This window comes from Halichoeres trimaculatus, unplaced genomic scaffold (assembly GCF_033239565.1).
Source record: "Halichoeres trimaculatus isolate MK-OKI-2021-1 unplaced genomic scaffold, fHalTri1.1 fHalTri1_scaffold_15, whole genome shotgun sequence".
In the NCBI taxonomy this organism is placed as follows: domain Eukaryota; kingdom Metazoa; phylum Chordata; class Actinopteri; order Labriformes; family Labridae; genus Halichoeres; species Halichoeres trimaculatus.
Genome location: NW_027437193.1, coordinates 5590513 through 5617597, shown reverse-complemented (window position 1 = coordinate 5617597; position 27085 = coordinate 5590513). Strand labels below are relative to the sequence as shown.

Sequence of the window (27085 nt, the reverse complement as noted above, 5' to 3'; positions counted from 1 at the left end):
TGCAAAGTAGAGGACAACCCTCAGTTTGAACTAGATTAATTGAAAAACCAAAAATATATTCAGAGGCTAATCATTTTAACCTCAGCTGTAGAGCTTCATGTCGCTTTGATATGGCAAATTTTGAGGAGTCAGGGTGATAGTATGGTTTACAGGGACATGGCTTCAAAGAGTTGACTTCTGAAACTTTCTTTTTATTAGACACAACTTTTCATTTGCAAACACTTCCTTGAGTTTGAATCACATTCATATTTTTATGTGTCTATTTCTGCCACCATCAGAGGTTTAACAAGTCATTAAAGACTCCAAACACCCGAGACATTTAGCATTTCATCCATAAAGTGATCAAGTGATTCAAAGTGATTCTTAATGCACATCGACCTCTAGTTAACACCGTAAACTCTCTAAAACAGAATTTAAGATTCTGGTTTGTTATGTACAGCTCGTCATAAACATTTGAACAAGTTTGGCAAAAACCCTCACGAACATTTGGCACAGAAAGTCAGCAATAAATATTCTCAGATATGCTTCTTAAAAACAATGAGAAACCTGGATGGGTTATCAGACGTCAAGGACAGAAAACAGAGAGCGTGTTCACATCAGGTCACAACAAACATCAGAGTGAAGAGACAGAAACCAACATCTGACTTTACCAGACCAGGGACGGATTGTATTTACATGTGTTCTTCTTCAAACTGTCTCCTTTTAATGCCACAAACACAGGAAAACTCTCATAAAATCAGTGACTGGGGTTAGCTTTTCTTTAACTCCCACCGTCTGGCACTCAGAGATGATTTGAGACAACAATTTGGCACATTCCTGCTTCCTGATCGCTGGCTAAAACCGTAAAATTGTCAAAATTTTCAGCAGGGATAAAATCTGAGTCCTGAAGAGACATCTAAAATATAAACTCCTTCACAGTTTGTACAAACAGCATTCGACCCGTTCTGAGGAGGAGGAGGAGGACACGACGTCACATCTTCAAATCCTCACATCAAGTATTTTACCAACTGGCTCAGTCCTGGGGCTGTGGTGCACTCTGGGTAATGAAGTTCACAGGGACTTGTGCTTGCCCAGCAGGCAGAGGCTGAGGCACTGCAGCAGGCCTTTCATCCACATACAGTGCGCCAGGAAGAGCAGCAGCATGCAGGCGCCGGCCGAGCAGTACACCCCGATCACTGTGCTCTCCTCCGGCAGGAAACACTTAGACAGATTGTGGCTGTCGGGGGACACCGCCGCCTGAGGAGGGTGGAGGAGGAAGAAGTTTGGTAACACTTTAAGCTTCTTCGGTCAGATAAAACCTCATTTTGAGTCAGTTTGGTGCATCCCAGTAGATCAGCTTTATGGTTATTGCAAAATTTTGACATATGTATGGAAGACCAAAACTGCCAAAATTAAAAATGAATAAAAATTGAACATAAAAACAAAAATTAAAAAATAAAAAATAACATAAACAAATAAATAAAAGTGAAAATAAATACTTAAATAAATAAATAAATAAATAAATAAATAGGAAAACAAATGTGGGGCTAGATGCAAAAAATATCTTATAAATAGAATTAAATATCAATAAATAAATTAAAGTGCTCTGTAGTTATTATTTAGAATTTACTTATTATTTACTTATTTATTTATTTATTTATTTATATATTTTTTTGGTTTTGTTTTTCTTACTTAAAAAAAAAAAGTCTTAAAACCCATTTTTATTATTTGGCTTTTAATCCAGCCTGAGACTCTGTTCATGTTTTAGTGTTTCTACGTTTTTGTTTTTATTTTGTTTTTTTATCAATTGTTTTGTTTAAAATTATTTTTAGAACAATGTCACAATTTATTTTACTATTCGCACCTTTGTTTTAATGATTTATTTGCTTTATTAACTTATTTATTCCTGCACTACTTTTATGTACAGCACTCAGTTTCACCTGAGGTTGTTTTAAAGTGCTTTATAAACAAAGTTGAGTTGAGTTTTTAATCAATTCTCTTTTTTATTTTTTTATTTTGGCAGTTTTTGTCCTCCATACATATTTGGATAAATTCTCTAAGGGCTTTTTATTTTAGTGTCACGAAAAAAAAAAAGAATAAATGTGTGCGTTACAGGTAGAAATACAAGTTGTGGTTGAAGTGCACCCATTCAGCCACTAGAGGGCCTCCAAATGTTAAAAATATTAATCTATAGCAACCATAGACTGTATACAGAATTTATAACTTCTACTAGCAGTCTATAGGACAGACCTTTAAGATGCATTTTTGCTACTGAAGCAGCTTTAAGCTCCAGACATGTTGCCATTTTTTTTTAACACTTACACCTGTAAGCAGCGCAAAAACGTCTGGTTGTTGCCAGATGTCTAACTGATATCAGGAGGTTTTTTTAACCCTGTTTTTTTTTATCACAGAATTGTGCCGCGACTGCTGGACTTCGACATTTCCTGGCGGTAAGGTGAGTGTTAGTGTTTCAATTCAGAGCAACCAAAGCCACCTGAGGAGCGTGGTTTCAGACTGTGGGAAAGATGCAAACGTGGATTTGCATGATTCAAAACAGGAGGACATAGTGGTAACCACTGCATCACCATAAATAATGGTGACAATGAGTCTGTCACATGCAAAAAGCTATCACACAAAAAAATGGCACAGGTAAAAATTCTTAAAAATAGTAAAATTATGTGTCCATGCAGCTAGTTCATTACACTTCACAGGAGAATTTCAGACAAGGATTTTGAATCTAGAAATAAATAGACTTTCAGAAGTATTCCCAAGTGTGAAAATGAGAAGAAAACTTCCTGAAACACAATAACAAATGAAAAAATCAAATTTGTAATCTCAAAGTAAGCAAATAAATGCTTAGGGACAGAAGAAACAACTAATTTAGGAGAGAAAAAATATCTAAGAAGAAAAGTATGTGCCAAGAATAAACAGTTTTTGATTTATTCTTGCCAATAAAAGCAGGGCTCAGGATTTATAACTGTAAGAGGAGTTGTGGTTTTGGTTTGTATTGTCCTCTACATTGTTTTTAACATGTCTGAGCCATTAAGTTAGTAAAAACCTGTTTCCAATCGATGTAGTCTGTGTTAGTCTTAACCCTGTAAATCCTGACCCATCAAAACAGAGTGAGAACATTCTCATTTTTTGAATTGAGATGTTTGTCAACCCTTATGACTTTAATTTTCATGTACAACAGCTTGTAAAAAGGTTGAGGCTAAAGCTAGGTTTAGAATCTGATCCTGCCTTTCCTTTGAAGCTAAGAAGAAACTTGTTGCTGCTACTTTTCTGTCAGTTCTCGATTACAGTGATATCTTATACCTACATGCCTCTGCTCTTAGCCTGCATGCTCTGGATAATGTGTACCACGGAGCCTGGAGGTTCATCACAGGCTTTAAAGCATTTACTCACCACTGCATGCTCTATTCTTATGTAGGGTGGCCTTCCCTGTCGTCATGCAGACTAATACATTGGTATCGCTTCATTTACAAGTGTATACTAGGTCTGCTTCTGTCCTGTCTCCTTACCTATATTGTGCGGAGGAGTGCAGGAACTCATGCTCTTCGATCACGGGATAAATATAAATCCTCTTTTTTATTAATCCCACACAAAATAAAGTGCAAAAATGTAAATACAACCCAATCTCTTGCTCATCCACTGAAAAATGTCAACATGTGGAATGCACTTTTTTATAAAATGAAAAAGAAACACTGTGTGATAATAAATATAAAAATGAATTGTGTAAAAAGCTTACTGATCTCTCATCAGTAACAAAAAACAAACGAAACTAATTTCTTTTTTAAATTGCAGCCTTTCCAATTGAAAATTGCATTCTATTACATTGCGATGTCAGATTAATTGTTCAGCCCTAGACTGAACTTGGCAAAAAATCTTTCAAGTTTGCAATGCCCTCCACCTGGAACAATCTACAGAGAGAGTTGAAACTTTGTGAACTGTGCTCTCTGGATGCTTTTAAGCTAGGGGTGCACCATCACAATTTTCTGGCCTATCACCGATCTTAAAAAAGCCTGACCTACTGATACTGATTTGGGATGATACAGATTTTTAATTTTTACAACATATACCCTCAATGTTCCAGTCTTATTTTATTCAAAGTTATTGAACAATACCTGTGAAACAATAAAATCTTAATGTTTTAACTTAAACAACAAATAAAGTGTCCTGAGTTTTAGATCTCAAGGTAAAAAGCAACAATGGCTGAGGAATATAAGATCAGTTTCATAAGTAAGGATGGGCCGATTGCTGATCCCCCAAAATAAGGAGACCAGCACCGATTAATGGGTGCATGTCTATTTTAAACAGACCCTTAATGATCTGGAGGCAGATCCAACTGTCTGGCGTAAGATGTTTTAATTCCTGGAGGTATTTGCCATATTTCCATGCTGTGTTGTGCAAACTGTGTATTTGTGTCTGTGGTGGAAATGTAACTTTGCTGCTGCTCTCTTGGCCAGAACACTCAAGTAAAGAGATTTTTTTATTTCAATTAGTCTTTTTTTCCCGGTTAATTAAAGGTTTAATAACATACTGCTATATCATTTTGGTTATGATATATTGATAAATTGGGCATTTTTTTTTGTAATTTTTTAGTGAATTTTTATTCTTTCCATGCCAAAAATACTCATTTTAAAAAAAGGAATACTTTAAATGTTGTTCTCTGTGCAACTTCTTGAAAATTAGCAAAGATGATTTGATGAGAGCAGCTGTTTTGAAAAAGGACCAAAATACAACTTCAGCTACAAACTCATGTATCAGATACGATGTGTTGGGCTTTATGGGGTTAAATCAGACACGTTCAGGGTGTAACTAAAACTTCTAACAAGTTTTATTTTGATGAGACTTTTGGTGAAAGGACCAACTCAGTTTATTTGCATTAATTTATACTCACTTTTTATTATTCTTGAACTACCCGAGACAAAAAGACATGTTTATGCTTAGTTCAAGAGTATTCTGCAAACTCTGCCACATATGTTCAGGTCTGAGGTCTATTCCCATACACACCCAGCTTTCAACTGACATTGTATCAAACATGTCACTGAGAGGAATCATCTTCTTAATTATGTGAACGTTTACATTTTCTGTTGAGTGCACAACCAAACCAAAGTCTATCTAGTCAATTCTCACCAAACTACATTTGGACTGTGCATATTCTGCTTGAATAACTTCCTTTCTTCCTCCCTAACTTTCTTATTCCTCTCTTCCTTCCTTCCTTCTGTCCTTCCTGCTCTTCCTTCCTTCTTTTGTTCCTTATCTTCCTTCTACCCTTCCTTCCTTCTGCTGTGTTAGCAAGTTAGAACAGTCTGAGAATGAAAAACTCTCCTGATAAAATCCAAATCCTGATCCTGCCATAAAAACATCCCGATGTGTTTTGCGGACATAATGGAGAAAAGGATGTTTGAGCACGCTTAGTGACTGATTTTTAGAAAGAGTAACCTCTTCCTTTCTGGAAAAGAAGAGACAGAGAGAAAGAGGGGTCTCTGATGGAGGTTTTTGACCCACCAGGATGAAGCTGGGGTTGTTTCTGTTCCTCCAGCTGAAGGACGGCACGCTGATCTCTGGGTACTTGTTGTCATGGACAACCTCACATCCGCTGTGGGTGTGTCCACTCAGGATGAGGCGGGGCTTAAACCACTGCAGCAGCTGAGGAGGACACGGAGACAGAAAGAGAAACCGGTTGCTGCTCACTTACATCATCAGTTTCATCATCATCATCTTCCTCATCAGGATCTGCTGTTTCCATCCAGGGCTGGCTCTGACAGCAGCGGCTGGACTGTATTTTAACTGGATTAAACCGCTCCGGGAGCTCTGAGAGGGGAAAAAGCGGCGGTGTGGTGTGATGAGACTGCAGAGTGTTACTCACCCTCTGCGAGGCCTCCTTGGACAGCACGTCGTACTTCTCTCTGAACAGCAGGTGTCGCTCTTCAGGCGGCGCCGCGTCCTGACCGGTGCAGCTGGCATCGCTCACTCTGTACAGGGGATAGTGCTGCAGGACACAGAGCACAGAAAGATCAACACTTCATATCATTTTACATCACATCTCTTCACTGTCTGATGAGATGACACTCTTTATACTCCCTGAACTCGCACGGATGGATGTTTTTCATCACTTTCTCTTATCCTAAGACCAAATAAAACGTTCTGAAACCCTTCTCTTTTCTCCCGCTTTTTTTCTGTTTTAGTCTCTGAGATTATAAAAATCCTCTTATTCCACTCTGTCTGTCTGACAGTCTCACTTATATTCTGTGTCAGCTCTTCATTTAAGCCGCAGTGTTATGAAAAGTCATTTAGGGGTTTCTTTAGCTCAGTCTGGCAGCATATTTTTAGCAGCACACGAGAATGATGATTCAGCCCGAGATGACGCCTGTCGATGTGTGAAAGCGCCCGAGCTTTGGGGCAGACTGACTCCTGAGAAAGTCGGGACAAGATTTGCAAAGAAAAAAGAGAAAAAGTTCTATATCTGATCTATGATGACATGAAAACTGAAAATGATGAGGCACTCACTCCATCAGTAAATCAAATCACCATCCAGCTATCAGTTTTTATCACTTTAAGATGAGTTTTAAGTTTTTTTTCCAGCATAAATAGAAGAAAATCACGAGCAAATGCTTTTTTTTTACTGTAAACAGTGACTTTAATCCTTCCTCTTGTCCTTGAACAACTCCACAATGTTTGGAAAATAAACTGGTAATACTTAGAAAGATAAAATAAGTGCTAGAAATTCAGTATCATGATAAAGGATGGCAAAAATATACATACCTTTACAGTTTTCTACTTTATTTTTTAGGAGATGTTGATTCCCAAATAAGACATGGAGATAAATACCTTTTTGGCATATTGACCTCTGCCTGTAAAAAATCTATTACTAGAAAGTGGTTGCTTTCCAAGTCCCCACAATACAGGACTGGATTAAAATTGTAAATCATATTTATGCCATGAAAAGGGTTACTTTTTGTTTACGTCTGCAAAAAAGATGTTTTTGTTAAACGGTGGAAAAACTGGGTTAAATATGTCAAATCCACTCAGAGATTTTGTCTTTTGTTCACTCTGTCTCTCCCATGTTAAACTTAGTTCCTTATACTTAAAAAAGAAAAGAAAGACTGAATTCTATAATCTCTCTATGTTTTGTCCTGATGTCTGCCTTTCAGAATTGAAAAATGAAGAATTAAAAAAATATTTTAATATGAGGAAGTTTTGAAATGTCTTTGGACCTTGTCTCATAAATAAAAAGTAATAAATCAAGAGACAGGAAGTCAAATATCGAGACACACAGCCAGATATATCAATCTAAAAAAGCAAAATTATAGGATTAAAACCCCAAATTAGAAGAGAAAGGGAGTAAGAAATTTGAAATTCAAAGTGAGAACAAGAAGTAAAGTTGACATTATGAGAAAGCTGGATGTGTATAAAAGCTGTTAATTTTGGGGAAAGTCATATTTTCAAATCCGCTCAAAATAAAGGTGCAAAATCCCTATTTATGAGTCAGTTAAATAAAAATGGGAAACTCTGTGACTCAAGCCCAAAATTCAAAGGGATAAAAAGGAGATCTAGAATGTTCAAAGTGAAAATGAGAAGAAATGTTTAGAAATGCTATAAGGAGGATCTGCTCTAAGTGGACCGCCTCGCCACCTTGTGGCCTGGAGTCGCCGCACACTGTTGTAAATTACTTTTAGTGAGGTGTGTGTTTGTTTTGGAGTTAAATGGAGATCAAATTGAAAAAATATTCTTTGTTCAAGTCAACTTTTCACTGGATACAACTAGGGATAGGTACCAAATGAGGTATTTTTATAGGTTCCAACCAAATTCTGTCAAAAGTACCAGGTACAGATTCGCATAAAAGCAAAAGGTACCATGTTTAGGTACCTAAATGCATCTTTGTGACTGTAAGGGAGTGGAAGAGAAGGCTATTTTCCATGATGGGCATAAATACAGCATTGCAAGGTTATATACTGAAGAATAAATTTGTTAAATTGAATTTTTCTTATATCTTATTATTAAACAAATTGATTTTTTTTTACCACATGAATAAAAAAAGTACCAAAAAATTGGTACCATTGAGTACCGGTACCGATTGCCAAGTGCCGGGCATCAGTACCTTGTCGTTTCATATGTGAAAGGTACCTATACCTAGATACAACGCGCTGAGGTAAGGGACTTATCAGTACAGTTACGAAGCACTACAGTTTGAAACGTGACATCAAGCAAACGTTGTAGCAGCCGGCTATATGTAGAGCTATCGGCAGCCTGGTGTTCTGAAGTACCTGTAGGCTAACGTGACAACAAGTAAACATTTTCAGTTTGTATCTAAGATGAGCCTGTAGTGTGTAACGTTAGGAAATCCTGTTTATGTCCTGCCAGTCATCTACCAATCAGAGCGAACGTAACCTCACTCTTCATTTTATTGATGGACTCTCAAGTTTGAACAGACCACTGCAGAATAACTGCTGATTGTGGGTTGGAGTCAACATTAGCACAAACAGTTTAGCCCCTGTGTTAGCCTTTAGCTCGTGCTCTATCGCTCTCCTGTTGATCTTTCTTCTGCTCTTCTGTCCTTTTTCTGTCTGACAGTTAGGCTCCAGTGTCCACCATCACTACAAAATTAATCACAGAAATCGTTTTCAGCAGAGAAAAACACAGATCTCTCTTCTCTCTACTAAACTTTGTCAGCCGACGTGGTGTTGTCATAGAGACTTGGTCGTGCCATACATCAATCCGGTCCTGTCTAATCCAATCGGGAAGCTGAGAAGTAGCTTTAAGGAAAAAACAGTAATATTGGTGCTGATAATCTCATTTTAAAGTGTGGATTAGGATTAGGCATATATCTAGAAGGGAAACTTTTTCAAGATCACTTTGAAACTTCTCTCAGCCCCTTTAAATAATGAAAAAGACAATGATAGGGAGATAAAATGTCAAAGTTATGAGACAGTAAGTCACATTGATGAAACTAAAAATCAAAACTATGGGATTTAAAAGTTAAAGTTAAAGCTGTGGTTTTAAAAACTCCTTGAAGAAACTATTTAATCACAGAAATATGAATAAATGAGAAACTCTTTGTGGATATTATGAAAGAATGACAATTTTTGAGATTTAACCCTGTCATGATGAGACAGTTATTTAAGAAAATTTAAAAAGATAAGACACTACGTCACAATAGAGAAACTTCAAGGCCAGTGTGGACAGGAGAAACATAGATATTAGTTCAGTTATCTTTGGATGTTGAATGAGTTTATCTAAAGGTTTATTTTAGTCGACTCATGCAGAGCGAGTGGATCCCTGCCAGTTCCAGAGTACAGCTCCAGTTTACCTGCAGCATGATGGGGGGCGTTGGAGGGTAGAGCTGCGAGCCCTCACAGCTGTCCATCACTCCGCTGCCCGTCTGCGAGTTCTGCAGAAAAAAAAAGGACAACATAAAGAATTCATCAGCTGCCTCGTCGGCCAGCTCGCAGCGTGTCCTCCAACATTTTTCATCTCATATCTCTCCAATCCCTCTGTTTCAAGAAGCAGTTTGCAGGAAGGAGGAAGGAGAAGCAAACAGCCAGAACTTTGAACGTGCTTCACAAACAGCGAGTGTGAAGAAAGCATCAAACACCTGCTCCAGATGAGGCTGCTCTTTGGGTTTAAGCTGATTTCCTCACTTAGCTCTTACACTTCATGATCGCCGGCAGCAGAGGGTGTTTGAGGCGCTGCTGAACGTGACAGCGTGTGTGTGTGAGTGGAAATGTCCCGCCTACCTGAAGGGAACAGTTGAGGTCTCTGGAGAGTTTGATCAGCTCCTTCTCCACCGACTGGCAGATGGGACAACCGTCGCCGTGCAGGGCCACGCTGTTCACCAGCAGAAAACTGAGCAGAGGAGGAAAAAGGTCTGAGCGAGTCTGGCATGAGACACAGGAGAGCCGCAGAGAGGCTGCAGGGATCAGACGAAGCAATTTGGCCGACCTTTAAAGAGAAACACTCGGCGTACTACGCTAGGAAAGTGCTGCTGAGCTTTAAACCAGAAGAGAAAGTGTTCAAACCACCTGTGAGGTGAGGATTAACAACAGAGCTGTGGAAACCAGGTCACATGACACTTACATTTCTTCAAGGTCACAAACGAAGCAAAGTCGATCCAAACACGTCTCACTGCATGACGTGCTCAATGTGAGAGTTACAAAGCACATCAGAGCCCACAAGACAGGATCAAAGTTAAAAAAATATCCCACCCACTCCTTCCTACCTTCCTTTCCTTCTTTCCCCTTCTATCCTTTCTTTTTACCTTTCTGCCTTTCATTCTTTTCTTACTTCTTCCCCGTCTCTCCTATCCTCAATCTTTCCTTCCTTCCTAGCTTCCTTTTCCATTTCCTGACTTTCCCTCTTTCTTCCTTCTCCCCATTTTTCTTTCACCTAACTTTTTTCTTCCTACCTTTCTTCCTTTCCCTTACTCCTCTTCTCTTATCTTCCTCCCTTTCTTCAATCCTTCCATCCTTCCTTCCTTTTTACCTTTGACCCTCCCTTTGATAATATTCCCCCTCCTTCTTTCCTCATTTTTCCCTTCTTTTCTCCCCCTTTTTCCTTCCCTTTCCTTCCTGTTTTCCTTTGTTCTGTCCTTTCTTGCCACCTTCCTCCTTCCCTGTCTTTCTTCTTCTTACGTCCTTTCCCTTATTTCTTCCTTCCTCTTTCTCCCTTCTTCCTCCCTTTTCCTCCCACTTCCTTCCTTCCTTGATTTATTTTTTACCTTTGTTCCTTCCTTTTATAATATTCTCCCTTCTTTCTCCCTTCCTACATCCCCTCTTCCCTTTTTGTCTTTCCCTCACTTTTTTCCTTGCTTCCTTCTTTCTTTCCCTCCTTCCTTCTTTGCTTCCCCCTTTTCCTTCCCCTTCTTTCCTGTTTTCCTTTGTTCCGTCCTTTTTTGCTACCTTCCTCCTTCCCTGTCTTCCTTCTTCGTACATCCTTTCCTTTATTTCTTTCTTCCTTTCTCCTTTCTTCCTCCCTTTTCTTCTCACTTCCTTTCTTCCTCCCTTTTCATCCCTACATCCCCTCCTCCCCTTTTCTTTCCCTCACTTATTTATTTGCTTCCCCCTCTTTCCTGTTTTCCTTTGTTCCATCTTTTCTCGCTACCTTCCTCCTCACCTTTCTTCCTTCTTATTCTTACTTCCTTCCTCTCCCTTCCTTCCTACTTCCCTTTTTCCTTCCCTGACTCCCTTCTTTCACTGTCATCCTACTTCCTTCCTTCCTCCCTTCCTCTCTTCCTTACTGCCTCCACCCCCCCCCCTCTTTCCTCCCTTCCTCTCCCTTCCTTCCTTCCTTCTTTCTGCTATGTTTGCAGGTTAAAATAGTCTGAATAAGAAAATTAAACCTGATCAAACCCAGATCCTGATCCTGTCATAAAAACATCCTGACATATTTCCCCCATATCGCCCCCTAGTGGAGAACATGTTCCTTGGTCAGAAGCAGAGTTTGCAGATGTTAAAATAGGACGTAACACTGCAGAAAAATGACCACTGATCATCTGGTATCAAGAGACACCTGAGAGACAGGTGAGGTTTGATTTCATCAGCCTGTGATAATGGGACGAAGATGTTCGATGACATTTAGTGACTGATTTTCTGAAAGAGTTGAAAAAAGTGATTTCAATTTTTACTAGTTTAATAAAATGTCAGTAAGAGCTGCTGACACTTAGTCATTTTCACAAATTCAAATGTGCTCCCTTCTAAAAAAAAACCCAAGGCCTGCTAAAAGCTCTGCCCTCAACAGGCTTTCAGAAAGCTAGCCAATCAGTGTGGAGGGGGGTTTGTGGAACAGGAGCCTTAAAGCGACAGCAGCTAAAATGAACAGAATGATCAGACAGAGAAGTGTTTTATAAAACACAAGGAAGAGAAAAGTAGGGATTTGTTGAGCTGTAAATCATGCAAAGAAATAACAGCTGGCACCAGAGAGGCAGAATAAAGACTTAAAAAATGCAGAATACCCCCTCTTTAAACTGTTTAACAATCAGATTTAGAATTGTTTAACAGGATAAACCTGAACACCAAACTTCATAGGGAGGCTTGTGCAGTGGGTATAAACTGATGACACAGAGTGAAAACAGGACGTGGTTGATCATTTGTGCCCTTCATCACATGAGTTAAATCTCAGGAGCAGTTCGGGGTTTTCCCTGTCTGCTCTCTCGTATAAAAAGCCTTTTTTCTGGCACAGACTGAAGCAGGGGGATTAAACCTGCGACCTTCCCGCCTGCTGAGTCACATCCCTGCAGATGTGTCACAGGTCACCCTGTGCATTTCCACGTCCCCAGCCACACTCACTTGACTCCCTTCTTGGTGACGATGCGTGTGGAGGAGGCGTTGAAGACCTTCTCGAAGCGCTGCAGCTTGAACCAGTCCATCCTGCAGGGAGACACAACGTACTCGTCACGCTGAAACACAAAACCTGCTGCTCGGCTCTGCTCTGCTGGCTCTGTCTGTCTGTCACACGATGTTACATAAGCGCTGCGAGCCGTCTCCCTCCCTGCTGCTCCAGTCAAATAAATAAAAGCACACATGAGCAGCGGCTGTGTGTCGACATAATCCTGCATTTCTGAATCACAGACTTCAAATACTAAAAGTGGAGGAGGATTTTATGCATCTCCCTGTATCAGCTTTCACTGCCTGACCCCCTGAGAAATTAAGAGGAAGAGTTTCTAACAAAGAGAGGGTTACATACACAATAATGCAACATCCCTGCAACATAATGCAATCCAATTTAACAACAGCACAAAAACACAGCCTTCAACAATCACTGTGAGATCAGGGCCTCATTAAATCTGCACGCGACACCTCCAAAGGTGATTTCCTTTGTGCAAGTTTCAAGATTGTTTTCTCCAAGATTTCTTTCTTTAACTGGCTGACTTTTCCAAACCACGTCTTTTCCAAGCCCTGTTATAAAAAGATGTTTTTGAAGAGTATCAGTAGATCAAAATGTGAGGATGTAAATGTGTTTTGTTTTTCTTTTTTCCTGGAATTGTTGGAGGACATGTACTATTAAAAATTATATCAGATTAAACACATCAAAGTTTTCAACCATTTCTTGTGAAGATGCGAAAGTTGAAATATTCCTCTTTGTTTGATTGGTGACTGTATCTTAATGTTTAAATCTTTTTTTTTAAATTTTATTTAAACTAATGTGTAATTTTTTTTTCAACTTCTTATCTGTCCTTTATTATTATTAGTTTTATTATTATTATCATTATTAAAACCTTTATTTTTTACTTCTTAAGCTCTATTTTTTTTCCAATTTTTGTAATATTTATAAAATTAAAATATTTATAATAATTGTACAGAAAGAGTGTGGTTGACTGAAATATTTTAATTTTAAATTGTGTATATACTTTTTTAATTTTGTCTGTATAAAAGTCCTGTATGATGCTAATAATAATAATAATAATAATAATAATAATAATAATAATAATAATAATAATAAAAACAATTATAATAATAATTATTATTGTCATTATTGTTTTTATTATTATTATTATTGTTTTTATTATTGTTATCATTATTATTATTATTATCATTATTATTATCATTATGATTATTATTAATTATTATTATTCATTTTTTTTATTTTATTATTTCCATTATTTTGACTACTTAAGCTCTATTTTTTGTACTATTTTTGTCATATTTATTGTGTGTTGATTATAATTGTACAAAAAGAGTGTGGTGAACTGAAATACTTTGAGTTATTTTTTTACTAACATGTAAATACTCACTTATCTTTTCTGTACAAAGCCCCTTTTAATCATCATAATTATTATAATCTATATTATAATAATTAGTAGTATTATTACCTTTATATTTTACTTCTTAAGAGCAATTTTGCCAATTTTTGCAATATTTATAATAATATTTGAAATGTTTATAATAATTGTACAACGAGTGTGGTAAACTGGAATATTTGAATTTATAATTTTATCTTAACTTAAGTGGATAAACTTTTTTTTATTCTTATCAGTACAAAGTCCTTTATTATTATTATTATTGTTATTATTATAATTGTTATTATTATTGTTGTTGTTGTTGTTATAATAATAATAATAATAATAATTATTATTATTATTACTTTTATTATTATTATAAAAACTACTTTAGCTCTATTTCTTTTTCCTATTATTGTGATATTAAGTGTTTGTTAATAATAATTGTATTGACAGAGTGAGGTTAACTGGAGTCAAATTACTTATATTCTTGAAATATTCTTTGAATAAAGGTGATTCTGATTCTGTATTTACTCTGTGTATGAGATTATACTGTAATATACAATGATGTGATTAGTAGGTAGGAGCAGGCTCATATAAGCTTTTAGTTTCCTTCTGTTCCTTCTCAAACATTGCAGGTTTGTCTATTTTATAATTTGCATTTTTTTTTCTTGGCTGTTAATTTCATGGTTAAATGACACTGGATTACTGTAACACCGTTGCTCTTTGAGCAGCAAATTTTGTTATTTCATTTTTCTTCTTCTCATCTACAAACCTTTGAAATAAATAAAAATTGAATTAAACCAAAATGCATTTTTTAACTCTGTATTTGCGTTAGATGTTAAATGTATAAGGCTGTGCTAATAGACCCTTTACAACCTCACGATGTCACCACAAAGGAAGGTTTGGCTTCATTATTTCAGATGAGTTATCTTCTTTAAACTTTGAACCAAAACATGGTCTGTTCTCAGAAAAGTTCCTCCACCATGGATTCAACTTCTGCTGACTTCTGACCGGATCATGACTGTTACAGAGCATCCAGTGTTTTGGAGTAAAGTGACCGTGCTAACTGAAGACCTTCAGCTGATCATATCAGTGATGGTCAGCTGACAGTCACCAGTTAACAGGGTCACACTTTACTCTGAAACACCAGAGCTGTCTTGTGGCTGTCAGTTATCAGATGTGTTTCCGTATCAACTTCAGTTAACCAGGTTTGACTGTGAATAAGTCATGGATGAAACTTTGAATCCAGTTTTGACTTTGTGGAGTTCATAAAAGTTGGTTTGAAGCCAAAGCCAAGACCAAATACAACACTTCAGAGTTGATATGAAAAGTTATTAATTAGAGGAAGTTTGAAGAAACAGTTTTTTGTTCACAGTAAAACATCTGTATATAATCAAACTATCAACTATGGGAATTATCAACCCTAAAATACTAAATTGTTATTATAACTATGATATATTTGGTGCCGAGCTTCTCCCACATGCATACTGCTGGCTAACAACTCCTCAGAAGTCAGAAGTGAGTTGAAACAACGGCTCCAAAAACTGGGAAACAAATCACACTTGGAGAGATTGCGAAAGAAATTGGCTCCTTGTCAAACAGCTTTCACAATAAGATGAAATCCCCCTCTCAGGCCTCCTTGAACTGTGTCTTAGAGGACATTTATCTTTGTACGACTGTCAACAATCCACTCTGTGACCCACTGATGCAACTGTTCTCTTTAAATGTTTGTTTTAACATTCATTCCTCTTTTTGTTTGTTTGTTTTGTCTCTTATGTACAATATTTCATAACCCCCATCATTTCTTTTCTTATTTAACTTTTAATTTTGTTCAACCTTCTTGTTTGCCTTGTAATTGCCTTAAAACCTTTTCTTTAAATGGCGCCCCATGTGGACAACTTGCTGATGTCTTTGATCCACTCACTGATTCATCATGAAGCTTTGAGACGTTAACTGTCTGACAAAGTGATGTTATATAGATAAAAGTCACACTTTCTGGTGGTGAACCTTCTTATGGAGCATGACAAACCATTGTACTCCACAGTGCTTGCTTTCATTTGCTTAGTTGTTTAATGTTTTTATCCTTTTATCTCTCTGTCAAACCTTTTTCCTCTTTCCTCCTGATGTGATGTTGTCATTTCATATATTATTATTATCATTATCATTATTATTATTACTATTATTTCCAGTTTTGGGGTCTATTAAAGCTCCTGTGAGGAGTTACCCCCTGCCCCAGCGCCACTTGAAGACATTAAAATATAATTTAGTAAATTTCAGACTTTATACTTAAGAGTGATTCTGTAATTAGGGGAACATTTCAGGTTTACAAAAAAGTGAAAATGTATGTGTTTTTTGTTTCATATTCTATTTGATTGCAAATGATTCACATGGAATGTACTAAATTCATTAGTTGTCAAGCTTGAGCTTTAATGAATTCTTAAATATTTAAGTAGCAAAAATAGATTTAAAGCATCATTTTGTCAACTGTGTTATGGACAAAAGTTGTGACTATTTTTGCAACATAAATCCATATTTTACTGAATTTAGAGTTATTCAACATTTCTATGTCAGACAACGCTCCCTAGAAATGTCCTTCATCATCCATATCAGTATCACAGTTTAGACAAAATTTTAAAGAATCATGGCACAAAAATAACAGATAGCACGGTTGACATTTTCTCCATTTTTTTGGACCTTGTGCTAACTGCAGACCTTGAACATGGCACCACCTGACCTCCATCAGCTCATATTTCTGCTCCTTTCCTTCACAGTTTGTTTTTTTAACATCTATAGTAAGAACACCAGAAAATGTTGGTAACACAGTTGATAAACAGTTAATGCGCCCCATGTACAGACAATTATTCTGATGAAATATTGATGAGGAGGAGCTGAAACATGACACACTTTCTTCAAGGTTCACACCAAAAAGGATGTGACTTCAATTAATTCAAGTCATGTGACTTTGGAGCAAACCATTGCTGATTTATAGGGATTTTTTTCAGTGGATAACACAGTTGAAGCTGATTTCTCCGACAAACACAAAATGAATTATTCTATCCATATAAATTAATAAAATAGTTTTTAAAACACCTTTGTCATGTTTTAGTGATTATTTTAAACAAATAATACTGAAAATAATATTCACAAATATGTAGTCTAGTGTTAATTTTGAAGAGCAAATTTGACATCTGAGAAATCGGACAACACAAAAACTGCAAATTCTAACATATCATACATTTAAATGTAGCTCTAATTATAGAATCACTCTTTAAATGCTGTTTGTTTATGTAAGGAAACATAGAGAAATAAACGTATTAATTTCAGCATAAGGAGCTGAAACTTCCTCACAGGAGCTCTAAGTTGTGTTTGTTGTCTATGGGAGAGGTTTAGTGCTTTCCTTATTAACGACCTCTCAGATTTAAACTTCTTTTTTTTACATTTTTTTAGGAAGGATTGTGTGCCAAAAACAGCTGACTTGACACTCATGCCAACTGGTAAAAAAGGAAGTGAGAAAAGCATACACACCCACACACACACACACACACACACACACATACCATTCACCTATCCTTCTTCGGTGACTCTAAAACCGGTTTTACTGAAACTTGTGGTGCCATCACTGCACCCATCGAACATCTTGCTCCACTTTCATGAAAACTTTGCCCTGCACGCGCCCACGTTTGTTCGGCTGTGGCCACATGAGAATGTCAGACCATGAGCCGGGCTGCATTTCAGGAGGATTTGCACCTGTTATCTGAGAGTCGTCTGCAAACACATCCCCAGGTCCTCTCAGGATAAGGCTTGAGTTAACATGTATACTTTTTTTTTTTGGACAAATAGAGAAAAATCCGACTTTTATTCCTGTGACTCATAAAAAACTGAAGGTGAAATCTTTCAAACTTGAACAAAAAAGATGTTTTATATCATATTTTGTTTTCTGATTTTTTTAAAAGCTCGAGGCTCCTGTGAAGTCACTGAAATTAATACTTGTGTTTCTCTATGAGCCACAAAAACAGGCAACATCTTCAGCGCTAATTGACGCTAATTCAATAATAACTTCTAATGTCTGTAATGTCTGTAATAGCTGGGGGAGGGGGTGGTAATATCGAATTTTTACATCAGATATTGACATTGATGAGGGGATGAAATTCTTCCATACTTAACAAAGACTCTGTTGTCCACAGGGGGCGCCAAATTTACACAAAGCAAAAGTTCCTTACAGCAGCTTTAATAGACTTCAAAACTGGAAACACAAGCATCCTGAATGGCAGCATAAGGTAGCAGCACCCTGACAAAGTGCTTGTTTAGCCCTCTTATCTAGTCAAATACGACTTTTTTTGTGAATTATTGAAGATACAAATGGGGCAAGAATGGGAAAAAGAGACACGAAGAAGAAAAACTCTGCTGAACAACCTGCAAATGAGGACAATACGGATAACAACAACCGCTCACCTACACGTGCACATGATGCCGAAGTTAAAAGCAATCCGAACCAGAAGGACGTAAGTTTGGCTAATGTCTTGGAGGAGATACAGGACTTTTGAAGAGACAAAGAACAGCTAATCGACATTAAGGGTGAACTGTCTAACGTTAATCAAAAAATAGCACAGGCAGAGACATGGATTGAAGGGGTAACATGGTAAAAGTGATAAACCACCAAGAAAGTAAGCTACTCGACCAGGAAGGGCGATCCAGACGGGAAAATATAGGAATATATAGTGTTCCCGAGAAGCTGAGGGGTCATCTATGTTGGACTTTGCAGATAAGTTACTGCAGGACACACTCGAACTTCCACCCGATATGGAGCTCTACGGCAAGAGAGCACACCGTGCACTTGCGCCGAAACCCCCCTGGGACCTGGGGGACAAACCGAGAACCGCCAGGCTACGAGTTTTTTACGAGGATGTGACACGGCTGTATCAGACGGCGGAGGAAGCGACTACCGATATGAGGAACAGAGGGCTACCCGTCAAAGTGACCACACCGAAAGAAAGTCCGGCTGAGCAACTATCCCGCACTGCGTGGGAGATGGTGAAAAGATCCAGACCATGGGGAACAGCTGAGAAGCGGGAGAAAGACATCAGGGAAAAACTGTGTGCCTTCAGAAGATGCTCTTGGGTGGGCTGAGCAGAACTTGAAATCTAAGGGGATATTAAACAACTTCTGTTAGAAGCATCTTTCTTTACCCATTTAAATGAAAAAACACACAGGGGGTAACTATAGAGAGGCAGTCCTGCCTTATGGACAGTGACTTTTTCTTTTTCTATTTCTTTTTTGGACGCTGCAGTGGGGGCCCTCTGATCATGGCCGAGAGAGGCTACCCCCCACATCTAGGCTCTTTTTCCAGCCTAGTTGGGGGTCATACAAGGGAGACCCCTATCTTGGAAGACTTCATATTGTTTGTTTTTGAGACTCTTAATGGCCCAGCTCCTCAATACCTGGCCCAAACTTCTTCATCATCACGTCCCTGCCAGGACACTGAGAATGACCAGTCACCTGTTTTAAAAACCAGGTACAAAACTAAAGGTGACAGAGACTTTGACCGCTTCTCACTGGCTTTCAATCAAAGTTGACTGAACATCTGGCACCATTTTAATTAAATTTTGATTTTCTATTTTATTTTATTTCATATTTGCTTTGGATTAGTGTCTTTATGTATCTTAGTATCGTATCTTGTTATTTGTGCTGCTTTTAATCTGTACACTCCAGTTGTTTTAAATGTGCTCTATAAATAAAGTTGAGGAAGTAGACAGACATTCAGAGGATGAATCCAGACACGGAGTCACCGGATGTTTTTGACTAAATTGTCATTTGCCAGAAACCCTCCCAGACCAAAGACCAGCACATGGACCGCTGAGTCTGAGACCAACGTCCAGGCAGAGAACTGCTCCAAATCCATCAGAATTATAATGATTCAGTATTTTAAGATTGATAATTATCACACTCCAAACTTCTTATAATTATTTACTCTCCATATTGAGTCATTAGTGTTGTTTTTGGTCATAACCTCGACTCCAAACCAACTTTTTCATGAACAAAGTAAAGACTTGATTCAGAGTTTCATCAGTTAATATGAATTATTCACAGTCAAATCTGGTTAATTCAGGTTGATACAGTAACACATTTAATAACTCACAGCCACAGACACCTCTAGTGTTTCAGTGTAAAGTGCAACCCTGGTAACGAGTAACCAAGCCCAATTACCCAATCCAATCACTGGCATGGTCAGCTTAAGGCCTCCACTTTGCAAGGTCACTCTTTACCCCGAAACACCAGTTGCTTTGTAACAGCCATGATCTGATCAGAAGTCAGCAGAAGTTGAGTCCATGGTGGAGAAACTTTTCTGAGAGCAGACCATGTTTTAATTCGAAGTTTTGAGAAGCTAACTCATCTGAAAGAATGGAGCCAAACCTTGCTTCTTAATAGAAATACTGGTAATACTAATAAGACATGATAAGTGCCCCTACAGGTTGGTCTCGTCTAACTGGCTGTAAATCCAACAGTTCCCAGGTTGTGTAACATTGTCCTTCTGATTTGTTTGCATAGTCTTTGTACAGTTTTAGGTTAGTGTTGACTTTTGTCCATTTTTGGGCGTCTGTTTTTAGATTTTTCCTAACTGGTGCAGTGACAAATTCATCACAATCAAAGCTCAGTGTTAGAGGAGACTGTAGGCTGAGCAGTAAAAACAGTCAGACAAAGAGGCTTTAAGGCAGGTGCTTACTCATAATGGAAACCGATGTCGTGATTCCCAACCAGTACAACCAGTTCTGTGTCTGTGGAGTGTCTGAACATCCTGTGGAAGCGACGCACGTCGTCCTCCCAGTGCTGCAGAGACGGAGACAGAGAGAGGAGGGACAACACAAACACAGCTGAGGCAGGTTTCAGCACAGGCTCTTAATAAGACAACGCTCCCGCTCGTGATCCCGGCTAATGGGATCTCAGAGGGTCACCCAGCAGCCCCCATGGGCGGCCGAGCCAGCTTGTTTTGATTCCAGATCCAGTGCACCTGCAGGACTGAAGCAGTTCACCGGAGAACAATTAGTCTGCTCACTGAAGATTAATGAGGAATAGTTTCAATCATCGATTGTTCTTTGAGGTCATTTATCAGACACAAAACAAAGAACATGTTTGGGTTCAGGTTCTAAAATATTAAGTTTCTTCATGTAAATGGAAAATTTGGGAAACAAAAACCCTCATAAAAGATGTCAGTATATTTTTTAATAAACATCATTTTTATCTTGTATCCATGTTCTCTCAACTTCTGACGTTTGAGTTTCTACCGAAGTCTGAAATCAGATTAATGTCATATATAGAAAAAAAAGTAACTGCACCACACCACCAGAGCAGTAGAGGGCAGTAAGGGTTGCTATTTACTGTACTGAACATGGATTTGTTGACACTTGAAAGAAGAAGAGCGCGAGAGGCAAAGTAGTTTCAAAAAGCTCCTTTAAACCAGAGAAACACCGCTTGATCTCTGCCGCCAAAAAGTATGAAGATGGCAGAGATCCAGCGATGTTACGGCTTCAAGTCCGACCCTGTTGACTGACTTTTTTAGATGTCTTTAGATTTTATTAAATATCTATCTGATTAAGAGATTTTGACACATAAACGTATAAAAAATAAAACCAGAATGTATTCTCGCGGCCTTTGTGTTTCAACAGCTGTTGTAAACTTGTTGTAAAGTTTACACTGTTGTTATCAAACAAACGAATGTGATCGTTGATAACCTGGTTTAGTCACCTTGGGGGTCTTGAACAAAGAAATGTATAAAGCAAATCAAACATTTATCTGTTTGTATTTTTTTGTACAAGACTTTCAACCCTTATTTTTGTTTAAATTTTAGAAGAATCAATTAAATATGCAGTTGTTAATATATTTTTTTTACATTTTTGGAAAGCATTTCATGACCAACTTTGAGAACTACCGGATCATAGGAATGAGTTTATAGGGGAAATGTTTCCCTAAGAGTAACGATAAAATGGACTTAAACTATTAACTGAGGATATCCCGAAACTATCAGGGTCGTTTTCTGACCCTGGTACCAAGTTTTTAGTTTTCAATATCTGTGGACAGTGAGTCCTGATCTGATACTTGGGTTAGCTAAAATATGTCTTGAGCTTACTAATTCCATTAAACTTAGTCCGACTAGTTTTGATGTTAAAGTCATCTTATCTATTTTGCATGCTCTTCTGTACAGTTCATACAGAAACAGCATTTTAGCCGACCTAGAATGCCAACTTTTGAAAACGACCTCCAGAGTGGGATTTTTCTGAAATGCTGTCACTGTTGCCATGTTAACACTAAGTCAGCGTTTTCAGAGGAAACGTTGACATCACGCTCCGCTTCACGCAAGCACATACAACAGTACCGTTGTTGCGATCGCCGCAAACTACCATGTTGTGCTTGTTTTGCTGAATCTGCTGACTGTCTTTCAACAAAATGATCATCTGTTGCTCCACTTCTGCTCTAAGTATTCACCAATACACCAGATGATCGACCATAGACTGTATAAAACATGGACGTAGTCTCCCTGATGTCACCTGTCTGTTTCTGAAACGGAAAATGAAGCACATCGGCTTTAGCAGCCATATTGGAATAGGGCTCCATAGGGCGCCTGTCAGTCACGTGACCCTCAGCTGTGCCTCTTATTGGGGGAGCTTGCGATCTTAATATCCTCTGAACGGCCAAGTTCGAAAAAAAATCACCCCCTGTACAGTGTGTGCCGGTAATAAAATTAGCTATTCAGACATGTTTTTTTGAACCAGGCTGTAAATAGGTTAATTTCTGCTTTGAAAACGGCTTTTTTTGGCTTGGTGTGTTTGTGACTTCCTGTACTTCCAGAGCCAGCCTCAAGCAAACACTGGAGAAACAGCAGATTTTAGCACTTCAGCATCGTCTCATATTCTCAGACCGGAAGTTGCCACTTCTGATCAACCCAACTCTAGATCTACCAAAAGACACTTCTGGACAAGACAGTTATAGCACCACCTACAGGCCTGGCATGCTCATTACAGCATTTTCATTCCCTAAGCGTTTCCATGTGGTCCATGTGCTTAAATCCAAACGTAAATATTAGACACTAGTGCGACTATTTCCTGTTTCTTTCTCCTTTCAATGAAATGTGACTGGCCTGAACCATCCCAACTTGGAAAGTAAAGGAATCATAGCAATGTGCTGTGAGGCTCAGCAGAAACACGAAAGAAACGTCTGGTGTCAAACTAATCACATCACATGTTGACATGGACTGTGTTGTACAGCTCTAGTGAGGCAAGACGGCTAACAAGACATGGATAGTGAAGCTTTTTGGACACTCTCTCTGTCCGTAGATATTTATCCGTTCTTTCCTCTGTCAGTGGACTACGCTGCATGTTGTTTTAGGATGTTTTAGTTGTACTGAACGCCTCATCAAAAGATCATAACTCATAAATATATTCACGTGTGGCTGTTGGACTGTTCTCAGACTGTCCCGTGCTTGTTTTGGCCTTTTTAGACCGTATGTCCCTGGAGAGTTACCGTAGGGTGCTGTGAAGCAGATGTTATTGCTGTAATGTGTCTGGTTGTGCATGTGCTCTGTAATAAAGCTAAGTGAGGCTGCTGTTTCACGTCAGAGTGCTTGGTTTAACTGACACATGAGGGTCAAACTGTGCTCACTGACAGCTAACGTGAAAAATCGGATGAGAAGATCGGCTAAAATATCGATCATTGATCAGTTAGAAGATGCAAAGATCAGCTAAAATCTGATACTTGAGTTCAGTATCGGCACATCCCTAAGACTAAATCTATACACTTTGATATAAGACAACTCAAATACGTCAAATGACGGCTTCTAGGAAACACATCTAGGTCAGTCGTTCTTCTAAACATCACTTCTGTCTCTGGTTTTAACAACTAGGACATCACAACAAATCTCAGAGACGTTTCTTTGTTCCTTTTGGTTAATCTCAGATAATTTATTCCATTAAGGACATCATCTCTGCCTTTCCCCCTTTTTTCTAATCACACGACCCTGAACCCACCAGAGTGGAAAATAATCAACAGATTGATCCGCATCAAAAAACTGTAGCCCCTGACCTACTTCTAGTTTTTCTCTTTCCCAGAATTCAAGAATCCGAGTCCTTCCCTCTTTGGAAAAGTGCACAGAATACAAATCACGAAAGACACGCCAACCAAGTGTGAAAATGAAGAAGGACGCTGACGGGGGAATGTTGTAGATTAGTGGAGATTTTACAGTCAGTGAGCTCCTTTTTTAATGAGGCTTTTCTTCCTCTCTCTTACTTCTGAGGTGACTTATCCTCCTTGACAATCCAGCGATGGATGTTTGAGGATTCTCAGGGGATTTTTTCTCCCCTAAGGATGATGTACTGAGGATGTCTGAGACAGAATAAGGAGGCTGCTGCTGCTGCCGATGCTGATGTTGTTACTGTTTTCCTCAAAACCTGCAGGCCTGGTGGGTACAAGATGATGAGGATGATGATGATGATGTTGATGATGACAAAAGAGAGCTGGCCTCTGTTCTGCATCCACGAGCATCATCACCATCATCATCATCCTCATCATCCTCAGTGTGCAGACAAAGCAATGAGGAGAAAAACAGGGAGCTCTGCGTTACCTTCTGCGAGCTCCACTTGCCTTCGTCGAAGATATCCCCGAGAATAAAGACAATTTCAGGCCTGAGCAGCCACAGAGCGGTTTGGAAAGCCCTCTCCATCTGCCATTCCCTTTGGAGACAACAAGTCACCGTTTTAGCTTGTTTTTGTTTACAAATCAGAGGGAACACATGAAAGAACAAAGCCGTGAAAGGGTGGTGATTTTACCTCCTCAGTTTGTCGAACCAGTGTCCCCCCACAGCTCCGAGGAGATGCGTGTCCGACAGCACCATAGCGCGGACTGTGGAGTCCGCTGACCGGCCGTCGATGCCCTCTCCGCCGGCCCGCGCATGGCTGATCTCCGGCCAGCCGCACTTGAGTATGGTGGGGAAGTAAATGAGATACTCGCAGAAGAAGAAAGCACCGCAGACCACCACGATCAACAGCACCGCCACCATCCATCTGACGCTAAAACGCGGCATGTCTTTGTTATTCGGTTGGGATGCCCTGAAGTGGCGCACTGGTGGTGATGGAGCGGTCCATGAGGCATCTTCTTCCCCTCTTCCAGACCCGACTGCTCAGCTCTCCGGCCGTGTGATGCTCATGGTAAGTTCCTCTGAGGCTGAATGGAATAAAAAAATAAAACACCCCCTGTGGCCTTAAAGTGATTTAAAAACCCGAATCACACAAAGGAGATAAAAAGTTGTATAAAAACCGTCCTCTGTGTGTGGGAACAGCGGTGAGAGCAGCAGCAACCTGCCGCTGTTCCACAATAACTGAGCACAGCTTGAATCAGAACATGACTGTCAAGTTAAACGCATTTCCGGTTTCATTTTTTCCAAAATAAAATAAAAAATCCTGGCAATGTGTTAATTATTTCCTCATCTCATTGTCCCCAGCATCAAAATAATGATACATTTATTTTTTGGTATCAAATATCTAATATATCTTTTGTTATTGAGTGCAGTAGCACCAGTAGTGTCTCATTTTGAAGCCTACTGTTGTCAGACGCTATATTAGAAATTAAGCTAGCTTCTGTTTAGTTAGTGTCAGGTAAAGAGTCAGGTTAGAGAAATGAGCATCAGTCTAAAGTCATTTTTTACCAAACAATAAAATATTCATCTTTGGTGTAAAATGTATCTTTTTGAATGAGTATGCATGTGGTTTCCATTACTTTGGGAGCCAGCCTCTAGTGGACACTTGATGAAGTGCAGTTGTTAGCTCTTTTGCATTGGATAAACAGAAATAAATAAATAAATATACCATAAAATACATTAAAGGAAAACATAAAATGGGTTAAAATACCATAGAATTAGTTTTCTTTAAAATGAAATGAACTAAAATAATACCAAACTTTTTAAATGAAAAAAATAAATGTTTAAGATTAGATTTATTAAAAAATAGAGATAAATAGAGATATCTGAAATGGTCGTGAGAAAAGTGGTTATAATGCAGTCCAGATGTTTTTGGTGTAAAAATTAGCTTTTTGAAATGAGTTTGTATGTGGTTTTCCATTACTTTGGGAGATAGTCTCTAGTGGACGCTCTATGGACTTCAGTTTTTAGCTCTTCTGTATTGGATTCTTTCTCACTGTAGGAGGTCGCCTCTTGAAAAGAACAAAGGGAAACGAATCCTAGTCTTAAATATGCCTCATCTACCTTAACGTTGTTCTGGTCATTTTCAATAAAAACCCTTTGAAAGCATAAACCTCTTTTTTACTTGCTTTTGTTCACTGTGAGTATTTTTTGCTTATTTGTTCATTTTTCATGTATCTTGTGTCTCAAGCTTGTACATAGCTTCGGTCAACTGTAATTATTTAAGATGGTTCTTTTATTGATAAACTCTCTCAATATTTATTTATTTTCATTTACAATTTGTAACTATTTTCGTTTAATTAAAAAAATAATAATTGTATGTTTTTTAATTTCATTATTTTTATTTTAAAATTATTTTAGTTTATTTTTTAATGATTAATTATTATTTTTTATTATTATTTATTTTATTTATTCATTATTGTTTACTTTTTGTTAATTCACTTTTTTATATTTGATTTAACTTTTTTAAATTAATATCATTTGAACAAGTTAATCCTGGTGATTTTATGGCATTAACTGGATCGTGTAAATGCTACGTTTTTTGTGTGTGTATGTGGTTTTTTTTTTTTTTTTTTTTTTCCTTTTTTTATCTATTGAACTTTTTAATAGAGAGGTCATCTTACAAATTGCTATTATCTATCGCCTCTTACTTTATGAAGCACTTTGGTCTGTTAAAATATGAAAGGTAATTAACAAAGATGACTTTAAGTTTAATGCTTGTTTACATTAATGAAATCTCACCTAAAGAAAGGAAAGCAAGTACTTATGATGGGACTTATTTCAAATGTTTTAATTGTTTCGAAACGTTAACTTATTTTCATCAGCTCGTGATGTGGAACTGAAAAATTCTCTCATTTGAAGCTTAATTTAAAACGAAATCCCCCAACATCCGGTTCTTTAAGGCTAACACGCGCCAACTTGACCACGTGTTTTTGTCTGCGCTCGGGCATGTGCGCGCGAGGGCGAGCAGAAGTAGGGGAGGAAAGGGTGTAAAGACACTCAGGTTAAAAGTTATTAAAATCTGTAGTTATTTAAAAGAAATCTGTACAATTATTGACAAATCCTGGTCTGGTCAGGGATCAGTGAGAATCTGGCTTCTGTCCACACAAACACACAAATCCCAGCAGATGGAAAAGAGCCAAGGACTATAGGACAAATGAGATTAAGTGATTTACAGCAGAAATCTAATCACCAGAAGACGGCTT

General features: G+C 38.2%; 1 protein-coding gene across 1 annotated transcript; it reads right to left on the bottom strand.

Moving 5' to 3' along the window:
- Positions 1–178: 178 nt before the first annotated feature.
- Positions 179–25093, bottom strand: mppe1 (metallophosphoesterase 1). The gene is made up of 9 exons (XM_074689598.1): positions 24514–25093; positions 24309–24417; positions 20421–20524; positions 12267–12347; positions 9720–9828; positions 9293–9373; positions 5852–5974; positions 5491–5631; positions 179–1236 (listed from the first exon to the last, which is right to left on the bottom strand). The coding sequence occupies exons 1-9, from the start codon at positions 24765–24767 to the stop codon at positions 1051–1053; spliced, it is 1188 nt and encodes a 395-aa protein (XP_074545699.1). The 5' UTR covers positions 24768–25093; the 3' UTR covers positions 179–1050.
- Positions 25094–27085: the final 1992 nt, after the last annotated feature.